This window comes from Mizuhopecten yessoensis, unplaced genomic scaffold (genome assembly GCF_002113885.1).
Source record: "Mizuhopecten yessoensis strain PY_sf001 unplaced genomic scaffold, ASM211388v2 scaffold5803, whole genome shotgun sequence".
Taxonomy (NCBI): Eukaryota; Metazoa; Mollusca; class Bivalvia; order Pectinida; family Pectinidae; genus Mizuhopecten; species Mizuhopecten yessoensis.
Window position 1 is genome coordinate 981,441 of NW_018406231.1, and position 19,723 is coordinate 1,001,163.

At 36.4% G+C, this 19,723-nt stretch overlaps 1 protein-coding gene across 1 annotated transcript; it reads right to left on the reverse strand.

The window, feature by feature from the left end:
• Positions 1–1,609: 1,609 nt before the first annotated feature.
• Positions 1,610–13,484, reverse strand: LOC110451121 (probable 4-coumarate--CoA ligase 1). The gene is made up of 11 exons (XM_021498982.1): positions 13,225–13,484; positions 10,950–11,157; positions 8,853–8,959; positions 8,300–8,496; positions 7,538–7,715; positions 6,622–6,793; positions 5,622–5,722; positions 4,986–5,130; positions 3,929–4,011; positions 3,319–3,478; positions 1,610–2,889 (listed from the first exon to the last, which is right to left on the reverse strand). The coding sequence occupies exons 1-11, from the start codon at positions 13,396–13,398 to the stop codon at positions 2,744–2,746; spliced, it is 1,671 nt and encodes a 556-aa protein (XP_021354657.1). The 5' UTR covers positions 13,399–13,484; the 3' UTR covers positions 1,610–2,743.
• Between the last annotated feature and the right edge of the window lie 6,239 nt (positions 13,485–19,723).

Sequence of the window (19,723 nt, forward strand, 5' to 3'; positions counted from 1 at the left end):
CTTTGACTATAGAGTGTAACATATATCTTACGGTATAGACAGTGACAGATTTTGACTATAGATTGTAACATATATCTTACGGTATAGGCAGTGACAGACTTTGACCATAGAGTGTAAGGAGGAAATTGTTGTATATGTTCATTTGTTGATAAGTCGTATTTTTTTTACAAAGGTAAATCAAATTAAAAAAAATACAAATTCTATTTCATCTCAAACTCACCTGTGCTCACGTCATAAAAATCAGAGTTAACGACGTATCGAGGACCCATTTGTCACACTTTATGTCTATTTACATTATGACTTAATGAGAACTGTCAATCAAACTCACTTTCGTCTTCAACAATTTAGTATTATGAGTGTCAAATTAGGACAAGCTGTTCAACGTCTGTTCAACTTAAACGTTAATCAAATTAGGAAAAGCTGTTCAACGTCTGCTCAACTTAAACGTTAATCAAATTAGGAAAAGCTGTTCAACGTCTGTTCAACTTAAACGTTAATCAAATTAGGAAAAGCTGTTCAACGTCTGTTCAACTTAAACGTTAATCAAATTAGGAAAAGCTGTTCAACGTCTGTTCAACTTAAACGTTAATCAAATTAGGAAAAGCTGTTCAACGTCTGTTCAACTTAAACGTTAATCAAATTAGGAAAAGCTGTTCAACGTCTGTTCAACTTAAACGTTAATCAAATTAGGAAAAGCTGTTCAACGTCTGTTCAACTTAAACGTTAATCAAATTAGGAAAAGCTGTTCAACGTCTGTTCAACTTAAACGTTAATCAAATTAGGAAAAGCTGTTCAACGTCTGTTCAACTTAAACGTTAATCAAATTAGGAAAAGCTGTTCAACGTCTGTTCAACTTAAACGTGAACTTACGTAAACTTTCATTTAATATTTATAAATTGTATATCACATTTTTTTTGTATAATACTTTTTCAGATAATATTCATATAAACAGTTATATTAAATATTTCTGTGATATTTAAAAAAAATCGTTTGCCTTAAGGTATTTTGTATTTTTTCAAAGGAAAGTTAGATGTAAGCATAAGGTATCTTTACATGTTGGAGACTATCTACCAATAACATGTTAAACTAGACTTTATACATGAGGACAATGGTATTCTGTACCTATCACACCAGGTACTGTATACTGGAACAATACTGTTATCTTGTTCTGTACCTTGGGATATTATTACATTTTGGTTTGTTTGTGCTTTACATCCTTTTAACAACTTTTGTCATTTAAGGGCGTACCCGGTTTTGGTGCTGGCGGAAAACCGGAATACCCGGAGCAAACCCCTGACCTTTGGCCAGTACCTAGCGACAGCCCCTTGTTGGAGAGTGCTGGGGATCGTAGATTTCAGACATCTAAACCATTCGGTCAACAAGGCCCCCTTTTATGTATAAATCTACCCAGACTAGAACATTAGGATTTTGATGCTACGCATGCTTACAAAAAAGCAAAAACGTTATCGTGTTGTATCTAGTACTTTAATCATTGACTTATTACAGAACTCTCCGGTATGAAAAAGGAAAAAAGTATGCATAAATATGCCATCAGCAATTTAAAGGGAAAAACTGTAACTGAGTTTGTACTCCTCGGTTGTTATCCTTTGATCACACCGACAAATTCAAACAGAAATATGTTCCGAACATTTAAGTTCACTTAATGCTATAGAAACGTGACGCCATTATTCCGTCCACGACGTCGTTTTGTCCGCCGTCGTTGTTTGATTCGAGTTCAATAAAATTGAATATTAAAACGAGTTAATGCTGGTATTTGATAAATACAATCCCACACATTTGTGTCAATCTGATGTCTCAGAATCCCTCTTGAAATGTATCCATAGGCGCAAAACACACTCGTGCCGTCTGTGTATCATTGCCCATATATTCTGCTGAAAGTGCTCTAAATGAATGTCGTACATAAAACCATTTTCAATCAAGATTTATTTTTAAATTTCTAACATAACAAAACATGTGTGGTTAAACATTGTTTACCATTCATAAATACATGCACATCTTTCATAATTACAATTTTTATGAGAGGAAACTTTACTCTGACCCTTTTGAGGTAGACAATCATAGGATGGGTATTTCTGATACTGCTTACCTAATAAACCATCGTAGAATTCCCTCTGTCATAGCATCGGATTGTTGTGGAAAAATCAGATATTTTTTATAACTTGCAGAGGTAGACAGTCTAATATAACAAAGGTAGAATATACACGTGTAAAACTTTTCACCTGATTTTCGAAGATAAAAAGATAAGAAAAAAAACATATTTGAGAAAAATGCTAAACAGAGTCCAAGCTTTGAGAGGTAAAAGCTAAAAGTAACAGACCTTTCTCTAAAATGGAAGATGTATAAAGTTCGAAGGTAAGATTTTCTCTAATTTTGCTGAGAAACAAAATGTCCAAACTAAGAAGTTGTTCCAACAATGCAGAGGTGGTAGTCATAAAATACTCTTCTCTAACAAGAACTATTTCTAACAGTTCATTGGTAAAAATTTGACGAAGAATACATTTTCTCCAACACTGAAGAGAGGGAAAGTGGCTGAGTAAGTCTTTCTATCGAATATTTTGTAGATAAAGACCTGGAGTTAGGCTGTTGATACACAATGTTTATCTGTCGCTGATATGACCACAGGCAAACATTAATGGTGGAGACGTAAGCTGAAAAAAGAGGAACTTCATCCTTTCATATTAAGATATTTCTTGTCTCTCAGCCCTTCCTGCTGAAGCTGTCTTTACATCTTCATCTTTTTAATGATTGTTGTCTTCTTCGATATATCGTCCCTGATTTTTCGTCGTAAAATTTTACCGCTCGGTAACTTTGGGATTTCCCGTACAAATTCAACGCCTCCACGAAGTCTTTTAAAGGGCGACACTTGGTCTGAAATTATAAACAAGAAAGATGTTATTTTCCAGGTTGCGAACCTTCAGTTACATACTTCAGTCAAATTCAGACAGGTAAACAGCTTACACAGTAGTACAAGATAGAGTTGCCTTTGAATAATATCAAGGAAGGGATTTACAAGATTGAAGGATCACAAGGTGAGCGTGAGGGCGTCACAAGTCCAGCGTGAGGGTGACACAAGGTCACCATGAGGACGTCACAATGTCAGGAATAGGACGCCAGAGATTAAGAATGAGGATGTTACAATGTCAGAACGAGAACGCCACAGGTCAGCATAAGGGTATTTGCAATGTTCCTTTTTTTTTTTTTTATTTAAAAGATACTTCAGTGACGTCACATAAAAATATCAGGTGTTTTCTATTGTAATTACCCCTACTACGAAAAACAAATAAAGATAGTCCATACCGTTTACGTGTTGGATCAGTTCCTGAGCGGTAACATGTGACCTTGTTACCACATATGCCCGTGGTACCTCGCCCAACTCGTCACATGGTATGCCAACGATTGCCGACTCCATCACTGCCGGATGTGACGTCAGAATCGATTCTAGATATGTCGGGGAGATCTGGTAAACAGAAAAACGTACTTTTTTACATTCTTTCATCTATAGTTTCTGTATTTGTATTTAATTATTGTTTTACAAACATGTCATCAAATAACTTGTTAATTAAAGGAAAGTCCGGGAAATCCCGAATACTAAATTGTCTTTGTGTGAAAAGGGCGCGAACTCCTACAGAAGAAAGTTTTGAAGTGATATAAATAATACAGGTAAGGGGAAATAACTATGATATTGTTTTGCAATGTTTCATCCCATGATCCAGTTAAAACATAATTTTACTGCTCATAAGCAACAAGATTGGACACAAGTTATGCAGCTTACATTAAGACCCATTTTCTTTCAAATTACAAGCACACAATAATTTGCAAGATATAAGTATAAGTATAACTAATTATTATCTTGTCAGTTAATCTGTGATATCCAAACAGAAGTTGTGACAATTTTTAATTTTATTACCTGGTAACCTTTGTATTTGATGATATCCTTCAGTCTGTCAACCACAAAGTAGTGACCATCCTTGTCATAATAACCAATATCACCTGGAAAAGGGAAGTTATAAACAGAGTAATAGATCGTTCCCCTATCGGGAGAGTATAACAGGGAAATCTAAACTCGAGGGATGCATTTTGTGACTGTATAACACGAAGCTTGCTTCAAGTCGAGGACTAAAATTACAAAATCTCATCCCGATGATAGACATATCTCTGGTATACCCTCAGCGAAGAGGTTAACACCTTCTTCCATCCTATCAATATTTGAAAGCTATGGTTTTCAGCATTTGTGATATGTTTTTATCTTGATTAGCACAAGACATCTTCTATAAACATCTTATTGTGACGTCATATTTCATCGTTTCCATGACAATATGGTATTGTGAGTTTCTTACGAGCTATATGCCATACCCTGATAGATGAGAGAAATCCTTCCCAGGGCAGTGAACAATAGAATCTTCCCCTACCTTGAGGGTGTGATAGAGAAATCTCCAACCCGAGGGGAGATTTTTTTGGTTGCCTAACCCGAGGCTCTGCCGAGGGTTATACAACCAAAAAGATCACCCCGAGGGTTGGAGATTTCTTTGTCACACCCTGAAGATAGGGGATGATTGTTTTTCTCCCATCCTATTATTTCAGTCAAAACTCCACCGACAGTAGTGTAAACAAAAACACATGTGGGGTATGAATGTCGTCATTCACTTTTGATGACGTCACAATTACCGGTAACGCATTTTAATGACGTCACAACTAAACACGTGCTGATCGGCACGAGGCTATCTCCCCCTAGGGGGGTGACAAGCTGTTCTTTCCCGGCTAAAACGGGAGACACGCCTGTGAAGGGTGAGAGAAAAAGGAATCATAAACAGGTACGGAAAGGAGACAGTTCTGTGCATGATGGTAGATAAGGATAACACGACAGAACACTTAAAAAGAAACAATCACGGTAGTGAAACTGTGACAAAATTAACAGAATACTATTATTGGCATTGTCCGTGTGTCCTTGACCTTTGACATGTTACCTGTCTTTATCCAGCCGTCGGTTGTTATGGTTTCCCTGGTGGCAGCCATGTTGTTAAGGTAGCCCTTCATCACCTGTGGCCCTTTACACATGATCTCTCCTACTTCGTCCGCTCCCAAGGGGTTTCCCGTCTCCAGGCACACGATCTGTGGAAATACACTTATTACTATTACACACATATATTTATACACATTAAAGTATTGAAATTATACCCTAGAGGATGACAAATATATCGTCAACAGGTAAAACGAGAGACAATGCATTGAAAAGTTGGAGAAAGGGGAGCTTAACCAGGCGGAAAGGTTCACAAGTTACCAAACACTTGGCATCTCACTATGAGGCATCCCTGTCCAGGAAAATACATCTTACACAGGTTTTTTTTTCTGTCACCATAACGTACCATCAGTACATGGGCTAAAACCGTGACAAGTATTTTTAGGACAGTAAAGTATGGGAGACAGAGAAGCACTCCTATAAGATTTAGACTAGGAACTCTCCCCTCTCAAACGGCAATTTCTCTGTCTTTAGCACAAAGGCAATATAGATTATAATAGTCTATAAGACATTTTGTCTATATAAGCGTAATTAATTTGCATTATGTGTTTTGGATATGTTTGCCTTTACAACCATACTTTACCTTGCATTGAGTGTTAGGGACAGGCTTGCCTATAGAACCGTATTTCCAGCCATCTCGTGGATCCGTATGTGTCGCCCCCGTAGTTTCGGACATACCATAACCTTTAATATAATAATAACAAAAAGACATACTTAAAGATGCCTGTCCCACTACACTGTGGATTTTCCTATAAACAGTATTCCCCCCTTAACTTCCGTTTAAAAAATAATAGTAGCACAGTTAGACAAGGGCACTTCAATTATAACAATCTGGGGTACAGGGTTCGAATTCCGGTGAAGGCATGCTGATATTTACACTCATAACACTTTTTTTTTTTTTTTTTCAACGTCTTTATTATGAGGTATAATTTTCTTTTCATAAATGATTTATCAAAGCTATAATCCTGCCGGAGAAAACAGTTTCCAGTATTCGTTACAGTTTTTTGTAGTGGTAATGAGATCCTTAAACAATGTGATCATGTTTTGTCTAGGCGTCTGTACAATAATACCACAGTTAGGTGGTCGGTTGGTGCAGTGAATAGCGCACTTGCCTTTCACCAAAGCGGCCGGGGTTCGATTCCCCGATCGGACGTGATAAGGTATGGGGTCACCTGCCCGACTACGTGGATTTTTTCCGGGTACTCCGATTTCCTCCCACAATAAGACCCCCCGCGCGCTAACTTCCGGACCAACAAGATCGATTAATATCAGTTGAAATATCTTGTTTGAAAATTGTTGTAAAACAAATAAAGTTTATATGTTATATACATAAGCGATTGCACAGGTGCAATTCTTTACTGTCCCATAGCATTACGTCCACTGATACCTGTTTAAATCTACTTTCGTTTTATGGAGTGTTTTGCATCCCCGAAAGGTAAGATGAAGACAGCAATGAAAACGAAGTTAAGAGTGAAAAGAAAAGTGAACATTCTAAACGGTTGGTTTTCTTCAATGTCCTCTTATAGAAAACACGGAAAAAAATCCCCGATTCTGCAGGCATCTGACGATAACATGGCGTGTACCCTGTCTGATGCTGGTGATATGGAGTCGCTCCACCATCTGTTCCGTGAGAGACCGAGACAGAGTTGCCGCCCCTGAGTAAGGGGTGTGTAGAGTCGATAAATCGTACTTGTCCACCAGGGGATGCTTGGCAAAGAAGTTCACCAGAGGAGGAGCAATGAGCGAAAACGTTCCCTGTAAAAACAACATTTAGTTATTTCCTAAGTCAATGATATATTTTCTGCTAATTAAATTAAAAATGTTCATTTTCCACCCAAATGTTTTACTCGATTTGGTTTTTAGTACAGTAACCCTGTGGCTAGTCCTACTGGCACTATTTTTTTGAAATACTGGTCTGAAAATAATTGATTTGTTGTAGCCAAAACTAAAGTATCTCCATGTTAAAATTTGCTTTGTTCATATTTTGCGCTAGTTTTAACGATTTTGAGTGCGAATTCCCTTGTCGGTGTTTTCTGTGGCGAGTGCTCCCGAGTGGGCTCCGTTCTTTAATTAACTATTTATCATTGATCTTTCTTCCTATTACAGTACATGGCATCCGACCATACATCAGTATCAGAGCATCATATTCATATGACAGATATAAAATACTCTCTCGACATTTATATCTTGATGTTTTTTTTAACATTTATCACCTCGGATAAGTCGAAAATAGACAAAATAGCTACATAATGCAGGAATACATTATCATGTTCCTTTCTGCTTTGACTTTCTGAATTTTTAAATAAGCGCCCCTTCCTTCAAATTGCTAGTGATTATTTCATGTATATGGATCTTTTTACAGAAAAGGTACAGGGGAGAATCTCGTGTTTACAAAACATTTCGTGCGAGATTAGGTAACAACTTAGTGACCACATCTAGTTTACATTTATCAAAACAACGTTCTAAACCCAGCTTTATTATTGTTATTATTTCTCTTACCATGTAAGTCTCTATAGCCGATAAATAAGGTTCCGGTTCGAATCTTGGTAGAATCACGACGCATGCGCCTTGAGCTAGAGGGTTTAGTAATCCTATCATCATCCCAGCTATGTGTACCATGGGTAACGGATTTATAGATACGTCACTTCCGGCAATAAACGGAAGTATGGTATGGTGCCTGCAATGAAATGGGGAAAAAAAATGCTATATTATACTTAAGTAATATTTCGAGAAAAAAAAGTTACTTGTAAAAACACCGGGATGGTAAATGTTTGAAATGATGAGAAATCTAGGTCTGTGTTAAAGTTGATGTCCAATTTCGTCCGCCAGGCATAATTTATGGCACATGTAGCAATTGTTAAATAATACCCGAATAAGAATTAGGTGTTACACAATCTCACTGTAACAATCTTAATTCGTTCTTACAGATTAAACAGATACGCTCATTTTCACGTTTTGCACCCCTGAAAAATGTCATAGCAAAATTGAAGGCTCAGTGTGCATTACCTTGTGGATGAGACAAGAAGACTAGTTTGATCCTTTGATGAACATCATAAGAATCTCGCGGTCGCGTAACGGTAAAATAGACTGGCTTTGAAGTCGGTTGTTGCTTCTCTGTAATTTTCAAAGGACATATATCAGCCTTAGCGATTGGTCACGCTTTTTACCCCTGAGACTAATCAAATAGCTAGCCGCGTGTCTTCAATTTTTGTTATGACAGAAAGCGAAAGTGAGCGTAACCCCTGGATTATCGAGGATAACCTTAGCTGTGACAGCTGTGACACGAGATTGTGATGGGTAAGCTGCACTCCCTTGGGGAGTCCTGTCGTTCCGCTGGAGTAAGGCATCAAGGCTATATCTTCTTTGGGATTCACATCAACGTTCTTTATGAGGTCCCGGACTGTCTGGAGTGTATGGAAAGGGCGACAACCCTCCGCTTCACCTATTACTATTGTTTCCTGAAAATACAGATCAGTTCAGGTTTGAAATGGTTTCAGAAGACATTCTTTATGGTTTTTAACTCCTTTTTCGGCCTGTTAGCGAAAACGATTTTATTACAACGAAAAGAAGCATAGGAAATTTTCCAATTGAACTTATAAATTGTAGAGTTTCCTGTCCAGACTTTTCGGAGTGCATTAGAAATCTAGAAATGTAAATAATGACTATAGCAAACAATTACAAAGAACATACTGGCACAAATGTACAATTCCCACGGTCCGAAAAGTCATGCCTGCCGGAGTAGTTTGTCACTTGACAGAGAATAAGTGGTATCTATCACACGTGACCATTTTATAAATATATTAAAAACACTTACCCGGATGTTGGGACAGAGAGTAGCAGCGCCCCTGGCCCGAGAAGCACAGTCGGGCGTGGTGACTATATACCGGGTGTTAGTCTCTACAAGCTGGTGCGATAGTTCCACTACAACAGACAAATCTTCTTACTGCAGTCACTTTGTACACGTTTACAAACAATATAACAGATAATGTTAACTTTTTTATCCCTGAAAACATATATTTCTGGAATCGCTTTTTTTAATGACATATCCGTGATTATTTGAAGTTTAGTAAGGTACAAATGTTGTTCTGTATTCCTTACATATCTATGTCTGAACAAATACTGGTGAGCCATTTTAATCGTAAACTTTTTCGCAAATTAATGCACGAATATACCTCGATATATACATTTATAAACTATTAACAGTAGGCGAATAAAAAAAAACTGGGAGCGTCATTCCCATTTATTATAGCAAAGAGTAATAAAGAAAAAAGAAAATCACAATATTCTTTTTCCATAACAAATGGCCGCTACGAGATCCATCTTATATTAAATTAAGATCTTACCCACTGCACTACATCCTCGATACTCCAGGGGTTACGCTTACTTTCGCTCTCTACAAAGAGCAAAATTGAGCGTAACCCATGGAGTATCGAGGATTTTGATTCAAACATATTTAATTGCAAATAAACAGATTTTGCAAACGAATTGAACACACGTTGCCAAATCTTTTTCGACAAAAATATAATTGATTACAATACATATCACACAATGTTAGAGCTACTTAAATATACATATGACAAGAAAGAATTGTAGTTAAGAGAGGGGTCAAAGAAGAGATGGAGATATTTTTCGAAAAATAATGGACGCAGCTAACATACGTTTTATTGCATAATATAATTTGTTTTCATCTAGATTGTGAGCCACGTGAGTGTTCATTTTCCACGAAGACGGAGCTTGTGATAAACTAATCGCTTTTCACACACCTTCAGTTTGTCTATTGTCCTTTACACCCCGTACATTGTTGCACTTTCTCCTTGACATTCCTTCCTTGCTGTTGAAATCCGTTTCCACTTGTCCGTCTTCGTGGAAAATGCCCACCCACATAGCATAATCAGTAGGGATAAGTCTATTGTTTTATATTAGATTGTAAAGCTGCGTACGGTAGACCGATAGCAGTTGTACATGGGTAGGAGAAATTAATACATGCGTATAATGAAAAGTGCATGTTTTGTAGTGAACACATCCAAATCATAAAAGTAAATCACCGCTTAATGTTACGGCACTGTGTTTATGATTTTCAGTTATTTGCATATCAGTATTATTAAAGAAAAATTGAGGATGAAAGGGTTGATTTGAAAGTGACACTATCATGATTTTCTGTTTTTGTCTTTCGACCATTTTTCTATTATATTCAGGTCAGAGTTTCTTTCAGATTCTTTATCAATAAGATTAGGGGATGAATATGACAGTGAAGTGTCATCCGCAAATAAGCGTGTTACTGAAGTGAGTTCTTTTGAAATATCATTTATAGATATCAGAAATAATAGTGGTCCTAGTACAGATCCTTGAGGTACACCTGCGGTGCTGTTTTTAACTGAAGATACGGATACGTTGATATATACTGCTTGTTATCTATTCGAAAGATAGTCTGAAATCCATTTCAAGATATTGCCTGAGATGCCATATTGTTTAAGTTTATAAAGTAATCCTGCGTGCCATGAGTATCGAGGATGACTGCGCTACCGGTTTTGGTCTCTGTTAAAATTATTCTTTTTCTCTAACATACAGGGGGTCATTTCAAAATGTTGTCACTCATTGAACCTAGGGTAATTTTGTACAAATAAAGAAAAATACCACATGAATTTAACAGGAACATAAGTATTGAAAATCTGTGATCAAAAGAAACGTGCACGTGGTAGCACTATTGATAGCTAACTTTGACTGTTTTCTTTGCAATATTTCAACTAAAGTATTTCCTCAATATCACAATTGGAGACAGTTTGGTAATCGCTATAATTGTAATTACTAATAGTGTAACAACAGTGTATGAAGCTGACAAAAAAAAACTATACACCGACACGTACCCGGAGGAACTAACTCAAAGCCGGTTCGTTTTTTACTTGTGACCTACCGGAAGTGAGTTGTGAGTTGGCAATTGTTAGGATTCCTCCCGCCGACGTTACACCACATAAGGTGTGGACGAATTCATTGGCGTTCGTGCCAAACAGGCAGACGACATCTGATTTAGTCAGTCCGATGCTTTGGAACCCAGCCGTGGTTTTATTAATTTGGCCTTCAAGGTCAGCAAATGTTGTTTTACTTCCGGTTTTCCCATCTATCTGTGTTGAAATATGTAAAATGTATTATTCTCAAGGTTTTAGTAAAATAATTGAATATTAAAGTATGCAAAATAATCCTTGTTATGATTTCCCAGACCAACAACTCAAAACAGGTCTCTATAATATAGTTATTGCCTTAAGTTTTTCGGGGAAATTCCTTAAAAAGAGGAGAAAAGTGTCAACGTTTCAAATACGTATTGTAACAAGGCTATATGCTGTATTTTGAAAGTATTAAAATTCAAAGTTTTTAAATTATACATCATGTTTTAAAAGAGAATATATGTATTTAAAATCGGACCAAAATAATCATATATTTAAAACCTTAGGTATCTCTTGAAAATGATATATCCTTTAAAAGCATACACGAACTTGAAAATATGGTATATATCTTATATTTAATATTTTCATTGTGTATATTTCACAATATACAATATCTTCTAGTAAAGTAAACTATTATCTAGGGAATAATTAATAATTAGTGTTTCTGCGTTATTTCATATTTTAACTCTATCAGATTAATGATTACATATGCAAGTCGTTAATTGACATTCAGACTTTTGTTGATTATATTTTGTTTATTTCATCTTTAGTATCTCTCATAAAAGTCATGCAAGCTATGTTTTTCTTTTCAGAAATGATTGATCAAAGCTAGAGTACAGTTTCAAAAGCATTGATATAGTTTTGGGCAGTGGTACATACACCGGGATCCTTTAAATGCCCTTTGTCATACTTTAGGACGGCGAATAACAAATAAATCCGCTTGTAAAATACAAATATTGTATACTGTAGCGTTCTTATTCGCTTTGATGTCAAAAACATCGTTGATATACCTAATATTTCTTACTATCACTCGTGACAAAAGGCAACGCTTTTTTCTGGGTTTATATTTCGTGTATTTTTTCATACCACGAAAATCAAACACTTCCGAAATGTAATAGATCGTTTTTGGAACCAAAATGTTTGACCTGACATTTACTCACTGAAGGCTCGTATTGGCGATCAATATGTCTACTACAAAGTTATTCACACAGTTGCACATATATCAGAGTATTTATTAAATATAAATTGTAAATTAAATTGATCACGAATTAAGAGATACTCAGTATTTATTTGATATATTTGAATTATAAAATTACTAAAGCCTAAAGAATGAAAACAAAAAGTATCACCTACATATGAAAAATAACAGACACAAGGTAAACGGACTAAACTATTGACCTGGGTATCCCGGAGTCATTCTAGTCTCCCGAGCACTGTTCGAGAGTTTTATTTTTGATACCGAAATATTTTTGTGGTACACAATGTGCCACTTTTATTAACAGTCACTCTGTTCTATGATTTTCGGTAATAAAATCTTAAGAAAGCACTTTCGATAAGGACCTTTGTGTGAAGTGCCAGTGTTATCGGCCCATGGGAACTCAAGCTAGTGTCCGAAACCATTTGTTCTATTTTTAGAAATAGTGACCGTTTCTTTGAACTTCGGATCTGAAATACAATACTAAGTAAGCCATTCCCGTAACAAGGCATTCTGTATGAATTTCGAGTGTTGTCGTCCCAAGGTGAGTTGAGCGCTTGCCGCGCAGAAACCAGTGTCCAATTAAGAGTATCAGTGCCTAAGAATGATCTCAAGCAGGCTCTTTTGGCAAAGATGCATGTATAGGTTTGTCCAATGGGAAATTCAGTTATTGTGCCGAAACAGGTGATCGGATAGCGATAGAACAGCCCAGGTTGTTTGCCGATCGGATGAGTAAAGGAATTTAGTAACTGTCCGACTACGCGTGTTCCCGCTAGGTACTCCAATTTCCTCCAACATTAAGACCCATTGCACACATCGATCCGGGCAACAAGAATAATTAATTGAAATTGGGAAAAAAGAGTTTTGAAATGATTGTTAAATAAACAAGTTTTGAAACGAAGGTTGAACGGACGGACGTCACTACAATATAAAATCCAATCTCAATCGAGGAAAACAAATCAGCTTATATCTACAAATATACTTGATATAGAAAATAAGACATTCTTTACGTTGCATTTGTGTTTGTCGATTGTAAGAAAAAGAAGACTTACTAGCGCTGTGAGTTGCCCATATTTGGTAAATCCCTTTCCTACGTACTCGGCTACAGAACAGTTAGGGATATCCACCAGGTAAGGCGACTGGTGAAACAGTCTTAAGTTGTTCTTTAACACAGAAATTCCAGAAAGACGAGATTTGTTAAATAAATTGCACAGAAAGGACGCCATTTTTAGTCAGGTATTGTCATAAATTATTGACAAATGCATCAAAATATAAACTAAGGCGTGTCGTCCATGTTCGCTCAATAATCCGATTTCTTACGAGTTCACGGTAAGTTTAACGTCTGTGACGGTATGAGTGTTCATGGTATCGAGATAAGAGTATATGCGGTGTCACCGGAGAAGGGACCATGTCTTATCATTACGTAATGTATCTTGGTGGACGTCGATTTAAGGATAATTATCTGGAAAATGTCAGGTGTTCTGCAGAATTTAATGATATATTATAATCTATGTACTAACCTGTGGTATAACATTTAATTACCTGTGGTTGCACGTGTGTTATCCTCTATATGATAGGTGACACGGGAGGAGCTGAAGGTCGATGTAACGCTTTCCGAATTATTTGATGTCATTGTTATCTATTTAATTTTCTTGGTGACTCGCCTTTATACAAACGACCCAATAATTAACGGTAGCAATGTGTGTGTTTTTTGTCTCGTGATCTTTTTGCGGATTTGAAAAAAATGGTCAATTTCGCAGGTGCTTTTTTTTGCCGATTTCAGATCAAGTGCTCATGGCACAAAGTGCTACGGTAAAGACCGATTAATTTGCCTTGATGTTGTGAAAATGAAAACTGAGCGAATAAGATCATCATTTCGAAAGACAACATTTACGGTATTCAATACTTTAAACCACAAGACAATCGTACCAGGAAAACTCTTGTTTAGATCAATGGTGGGTTCTACATTTGATCCCAATTTTAATTTCTTTTATTGTTCTGCCATATGTAGGTACATGGAAATGGACAATAACTGCACATATGATTATTCATTATTACTACTGATAACCGTATAGTGGACCTCCTTGCATAACACCAGGTTCAGTAACAGTGGTATCCTAATAAAATGAATAATAGATGTCACAAGAGAATATAATTTTGAAAATGAATTATGATAGTATATAGTGTATAAGATAACTGTTATTTTGATACTATATATGTTATATTTATATATTTGAAGAAAGCGTTTTGATACCTTGAATAAGAATTCGAAAAAAAAGGCAAAATAAAATAAATATTCAACATTGTCAACTTGCCTATAATATATATATAGTTTCAATTGTAGTTTAAATTTTATACTTCTTCAAAAACGTTTAATATACATGTTCTGTCTACAGAATTATTTTCATGTAATATAAAATCCGGTAAAATACTTTTTTAACATGCCAAACATGGCCAGTGCACAATTGCATATAATCACGAAGATTTGATTACTAGTACCAATGTTTTTATTATGGTAAATACCGATACATGTGCTGGGTTTTTTTTATCACACCAAAACACTTCATGATATTACGCATGTTTCTTAGTTGTGTGTAGCAGTAACAACTCATAAATATGTATTCTGCAAAAGTTTCTTTCTTCTGGATGCTATTTTAGGTTGAGATTGTGTTATAGATAAAGATATGCAGATATCTATAAAAACAATAAAGTAATCTGAATAATGTAACTAATTTACTCGTGATTATTATTTTGTCTTTTCCCATTCAGTAAACAAAACATGAAGGAATAGTTTATTAGTTTATATCTTTACCTCTAAACAGGTAAAGCAAGGAAAGGTAACCTTTTCTAACTCACCGTACACATTTTATTTTAACACATTTGATTCGTGTGACCTTGAACGAAGGTAAACCAAATTAATATCCATTCACTTAATATTCCAACAACCTACTTGTCAAATACCAAGACAAAAAAGAAATTTTTGATTTTGAAGAAACACAATTATAAGCGGAAAGTCGAAAAGGGCAAGATAGCTTTCGGTTTATTTTTGTTTTTTTGTTTTAAATCAAAGGTGTTATATGACAAATTAACCAGTTGACATTTTTTCGAAATTCCTCACGTTGAAAGATATTATTGTAGCTCACTTTTAAAGAACAATGAAAAATAGATTCGTTTTAGAACTATGCAAATTAACGTGTCCAAAATGGAAATTTTCTCATTAGTAATGAAATTTCACATATTTTTCTGCTTAAACAAATAAAAAGCAATTCTCCCTTAAAATAGTGTAATATTTGGTATCAAAATGACAGTTGGAATATGTTGCACACGATGATATGATTTTAAAGTAATTGTGTCATTTATATGCTCTGAGAGGAATATTATTACGGCAACTTTAACACCCACACAGGATGTCCGTCCCGTCCCGTCGAGTCCCGTCCTGTCGCGTCGCGTCGCGTCCCATCCATGAGCGGGGGCATTTATGTCTTACAGACATTTTCTAGTTTGTATTTATCTTGTTTTGAAATTCCTTATGTGAAATCTACATAGGCGCTGACTTTACCTTTATTATCAAAAATAAAATTAAAAAAATAGACAATTAGTCCGGCTTTTCTGGAATGGTAGACAGCTTCTGCTTTATCGACGCTTTCGGCCGTATATATTGAGAACAAGGCCAGTGACAAGAAAATCATAAGGCACAATTATGAGCATAATACAAAAAATGCTGATATACTCAACGCAAAAGGGAATTGAATATTTGCCAATAAGATCAAGATGACGACTATAAACTGTGCCCATTGTCTTCAGCAGCCATCCTTTGGTTACGCTCACTTTCGCTCTCTACACCCCTGGAATATGTCATAGCAAAATTGAAGGCACGAAGATAGCTGTTTGATTGGTCTCAGGTAAAAAAACCACCTGACCAATCACTAGGCTGATACATGTCCTTTGAAGATTTCAGAGGAGAGACTCCCAACTTCAACGCCTGCCAATTTTTACCGTTACGTGACTGCGATATTCTTGTGATATATATCAAAGGATCGAACTAGTCTTATTGTCTCATCAACAAGGTGGCGCACACTGAGCCTTCCATTTCTCTATGGTATATTCCAGGGGTGTAGAGAGCGAAAGTGAGCGTTACCAATGGATATCGAGGGTGTCAGCAACAGGCATCTAGCACTCGACATTTTCACGGAAATCCAGGATCTCTGCGTTGTTGGATTTCCAAGCAAACCTTCATTCATTACACCCGCTTCTACATTTTCAAATTGGATGAATTATTTAAGAAGTCCATAATTTAAAAAATCTTACAACATAACATTTTCATTTTGTACATTCGGATGATTTCGTCTATACGGAGGTCAGATATAGGTCTTTCTATGAAATCGAGGTCAAGAAAGTCCCATTTGAATTTGGAACATGCAACAGAAGTTAACTGAAAATCACGAATATCCACGACCCCGAATGGAACTTTGTCATAGTATTTCAAACTCGAGTTACTTCCCTTTGAATATGTAGAAATATCTAGTGTTAACGCGCGATATTTATACATGTAACTTGCTGTTTATCAAATGGTTATATATATATATCGCCATATTCCTAGTGTAGTTACATATACGTATAAAATTCCTACATGTTTTAACGCTCAGTAGTCGAGATTAGATCGATTTTGTTGTTTTTATTAAAAATACAAATCAAATACATAAGGACAAGTTAAGAGTCTCGATATGAAACCCGAAAGCTCCATTTCTAAAATCTAGATATATGCTATACACGTATTTCACGATGATATGTTTATCTAGTCTCTTTGGATCGATTATACATGGTTTATTATAAGAGGATACATTTGTGAGAAGTGAACAATATGTTGTGTAAATAGAAGCTAGGTGGGCCATGTAACTTCTGTTTTAAAGAGGTAGAGGTGTGAGACCTGTCCGGTCTGTCACGGAGGCCCCTGCAAGTTTGGAGATATTTTATACCTCACCTTTATAAGAGCGTGTCTGATTGGATGATTTGGATCACACGACGGGGTAATAAAACACCATGTCGGCCTCACGCGCTCGATGAAGCCGTGGTGGCCTAGTGGTTAAGGCATCTGACATTCTGCTAACACTAGCCCTCCACCACTGGGTCGCGGGTTCGAGACCTACGTTGGGTAGGTCGGTGGTTTTTCTCCGGGAATTCCGGTTTTCCTCCACCACCAAAACCTTCCACGTCCTTAAATGACCAGAGCTTATATTGGACGTAAAACACAACCAAACTAAACCAAATCAAACCAAACTAAACTAAACCAAAACCACGCGCTCGAGTCTCCCCGAACATATTTCTCTTATTCGGAACCTCTCTAGAAAAACTGGATAGGAGCAATGACAACCGGGTTTCCAATGACGGAAGCAGACGACCACAATGGCGCGTCAATGTGATCATCTTGATTGATTGATTTTTCTCGGCAAAATAAATATCTATACACCTTACTTTTCGCGCGTTGTGAAACATGATTAACCTCGGAAGAACAAAGAATCGTGTTTTCATTCAGTAAGGGCAGTCACATTATAGAGGTTAGGCACTGCATTTTGTCGTCATAGGAAACGTATGTCCGGTCACCTGCAAGATCAGGGATTTCATCTTTCTTATTTTCAGAGGACATTGGAAAGAACAAAAACTAATATGCTGCCCCATTTGCAACACTGAGTTTCTGTCTTTTCTTTTTTTACTTTTCTTACTCTTCTCTTTCTTTTCTGGTGTCTCCCTAGGAACCCGTCATCATATGACCTTAGCTGTTGTGCGAACATTGAACCTAGTACAAACTATATGTACCATACAAATCTAGCATAAAGAGGGTAAATATGTAAGGCATGCACGACCTCATGAACGATTGAAGTTTCAATGCGAGATAAATATTTATCAGTATTTTCCGTTGGTCAAATACCAAAATACCAGCACATGTATTTGTGTATTCATGTTAAAACGCAAGTGACACAGAAACTTACAACTGCCCTTTACTACTGCAGCACAAGGTATTATCGTAAAACAACGGAACTAACGCAACATCCGGGCTCTTTGAAGGTTCACAATCTGTTACTTTTTTGTTTATGTTCATCCTTAGTTCCTGTTATTGTATTTTTGTATTGACTTTGTGTTCGGAGTTTGCCCTTGTGTGTTGATGGCATGCTATTTTTTTGTTTTTGCATTTTTGCTTCATGTCCGTCTGTCAGTCATAACACCATAACAACACACCGACAAGCAGTCAACAAGAACACACAGGCTATTGTCAATAATGTTAAATCAACAGATATGCTTACCCCCTACAGCGCGTCGAGAGTCAAGTATGTAATTTATCCTAATTATCAATCTCCTCTTATCAACAACATATCATTGTGTATCAAATTTCCGTTATCACGGTCACAGCAGGTAAAATCATCTGAATTATGCCCTTGATAACATTAGGCAAATACTACTGACTTGTGTAAACTTACAAGTTATATATCTACAATCTTGAGTAAATACTTAAATATGATAATGACATAGGTAATCTCAAGAAAACCGCAGATGTACATCACAGCATGATCTTCTGTATAATCGGTGTAAGACGCGGGTGTCGAGCTAGTGTTTTGGCCTTCACTTAATTTACTGATATCTTTGTAATGTGAGTGGTAATCTATCTGCAAATCTGTTATAAGTGACACCACCGAGTTGTGTTACGTTTTATCATACAAGAGGCACAAGAGGAGAAACATTTGCTCGTCTGTAAATGTGTGGAATGTTAACACAAATCTCATTTAACAAACGATTAAAACATATTGACAATGTCGTATCAAATATTAAATAACATTAAAAAATAAGTCAAGTGAACGAACATGAAGATAACAACTTTAAATTGTAACGGGGGGCTTTACAAAAGTCCCCCGACTACCCCATACTCATAAATGATGCATTGAAAAAAAATTGCAATGACGTTATACATTTTTATGTTAGAGCGAAATCCGACATCGGGGGGACCGTTCGCATCCCCTTGGCGAACACCCGTAATAGAATATCAATCAATAAGGCCATGCACGCCTTACGCGTTACACACATCTGCGCATGCCTACCAGTGCTCATGTATATTTTTATTGGTATGCGGCAAGCAGTTTTCTGAAAGAAAATCCGGAAACCATCCGACGGAAAAAATGATGGCAAGAAAAAAGCTACAATACTAATAAAAAGAAACGCAGCAAAAGGAACAAGTCCCTCAGCTCGTTCTATGTCCACATGTAACGTCGTATATCACGTGACAATAACGACGCTTGTGAGATGTGCAAGCCTTGTTGTTTGTTTGTTATATTATAATTTGTTTGTAATTTAACCACTAAGAACAGTTTATGTTCATCCTCGTGTAGTGGAGTACATGATGCTTTATTTACAAATAATTTGTAAATATTAAGGTTTAAAGTCCTTGCAATGTCAAGACTCACTGCAAGAAAACGGAAATTACAATTTTTAAACAAGCATTAAGATATAAGTAATAACCTAGTTACAAAATGTTTGCCTTAATCTTTTGATTTTAGCAACAAA

What these genes read in the sequence shown, in the direction of transcription:
- LOC110451121 (XM_021498982.1), bottom strand. Translation starts at nt 13,398, where the DNA reads ATGGCGTCCTTTCTGTGCAATTTATTTAACAAATCTCGTCTTTCTGGA. An exon ending in ATGGGCAACTCACAGCGCTA is followed by an intron (nt 11,158 to 13,224) that starts GTAAGTCTTCTT and finishes ATTTCAACACAG; the next exon opens with ATAGATGGGAAAACCGGAAG. An exon ending in CAACTCACAACTCACTTCCG is followed by an intron (nt 8,960 to 10,949) that starts GTAGGTCACAAG and finishes TGTCTGTTGTAG; the next exon opens with TGGAACTATCGCACCAGCTT.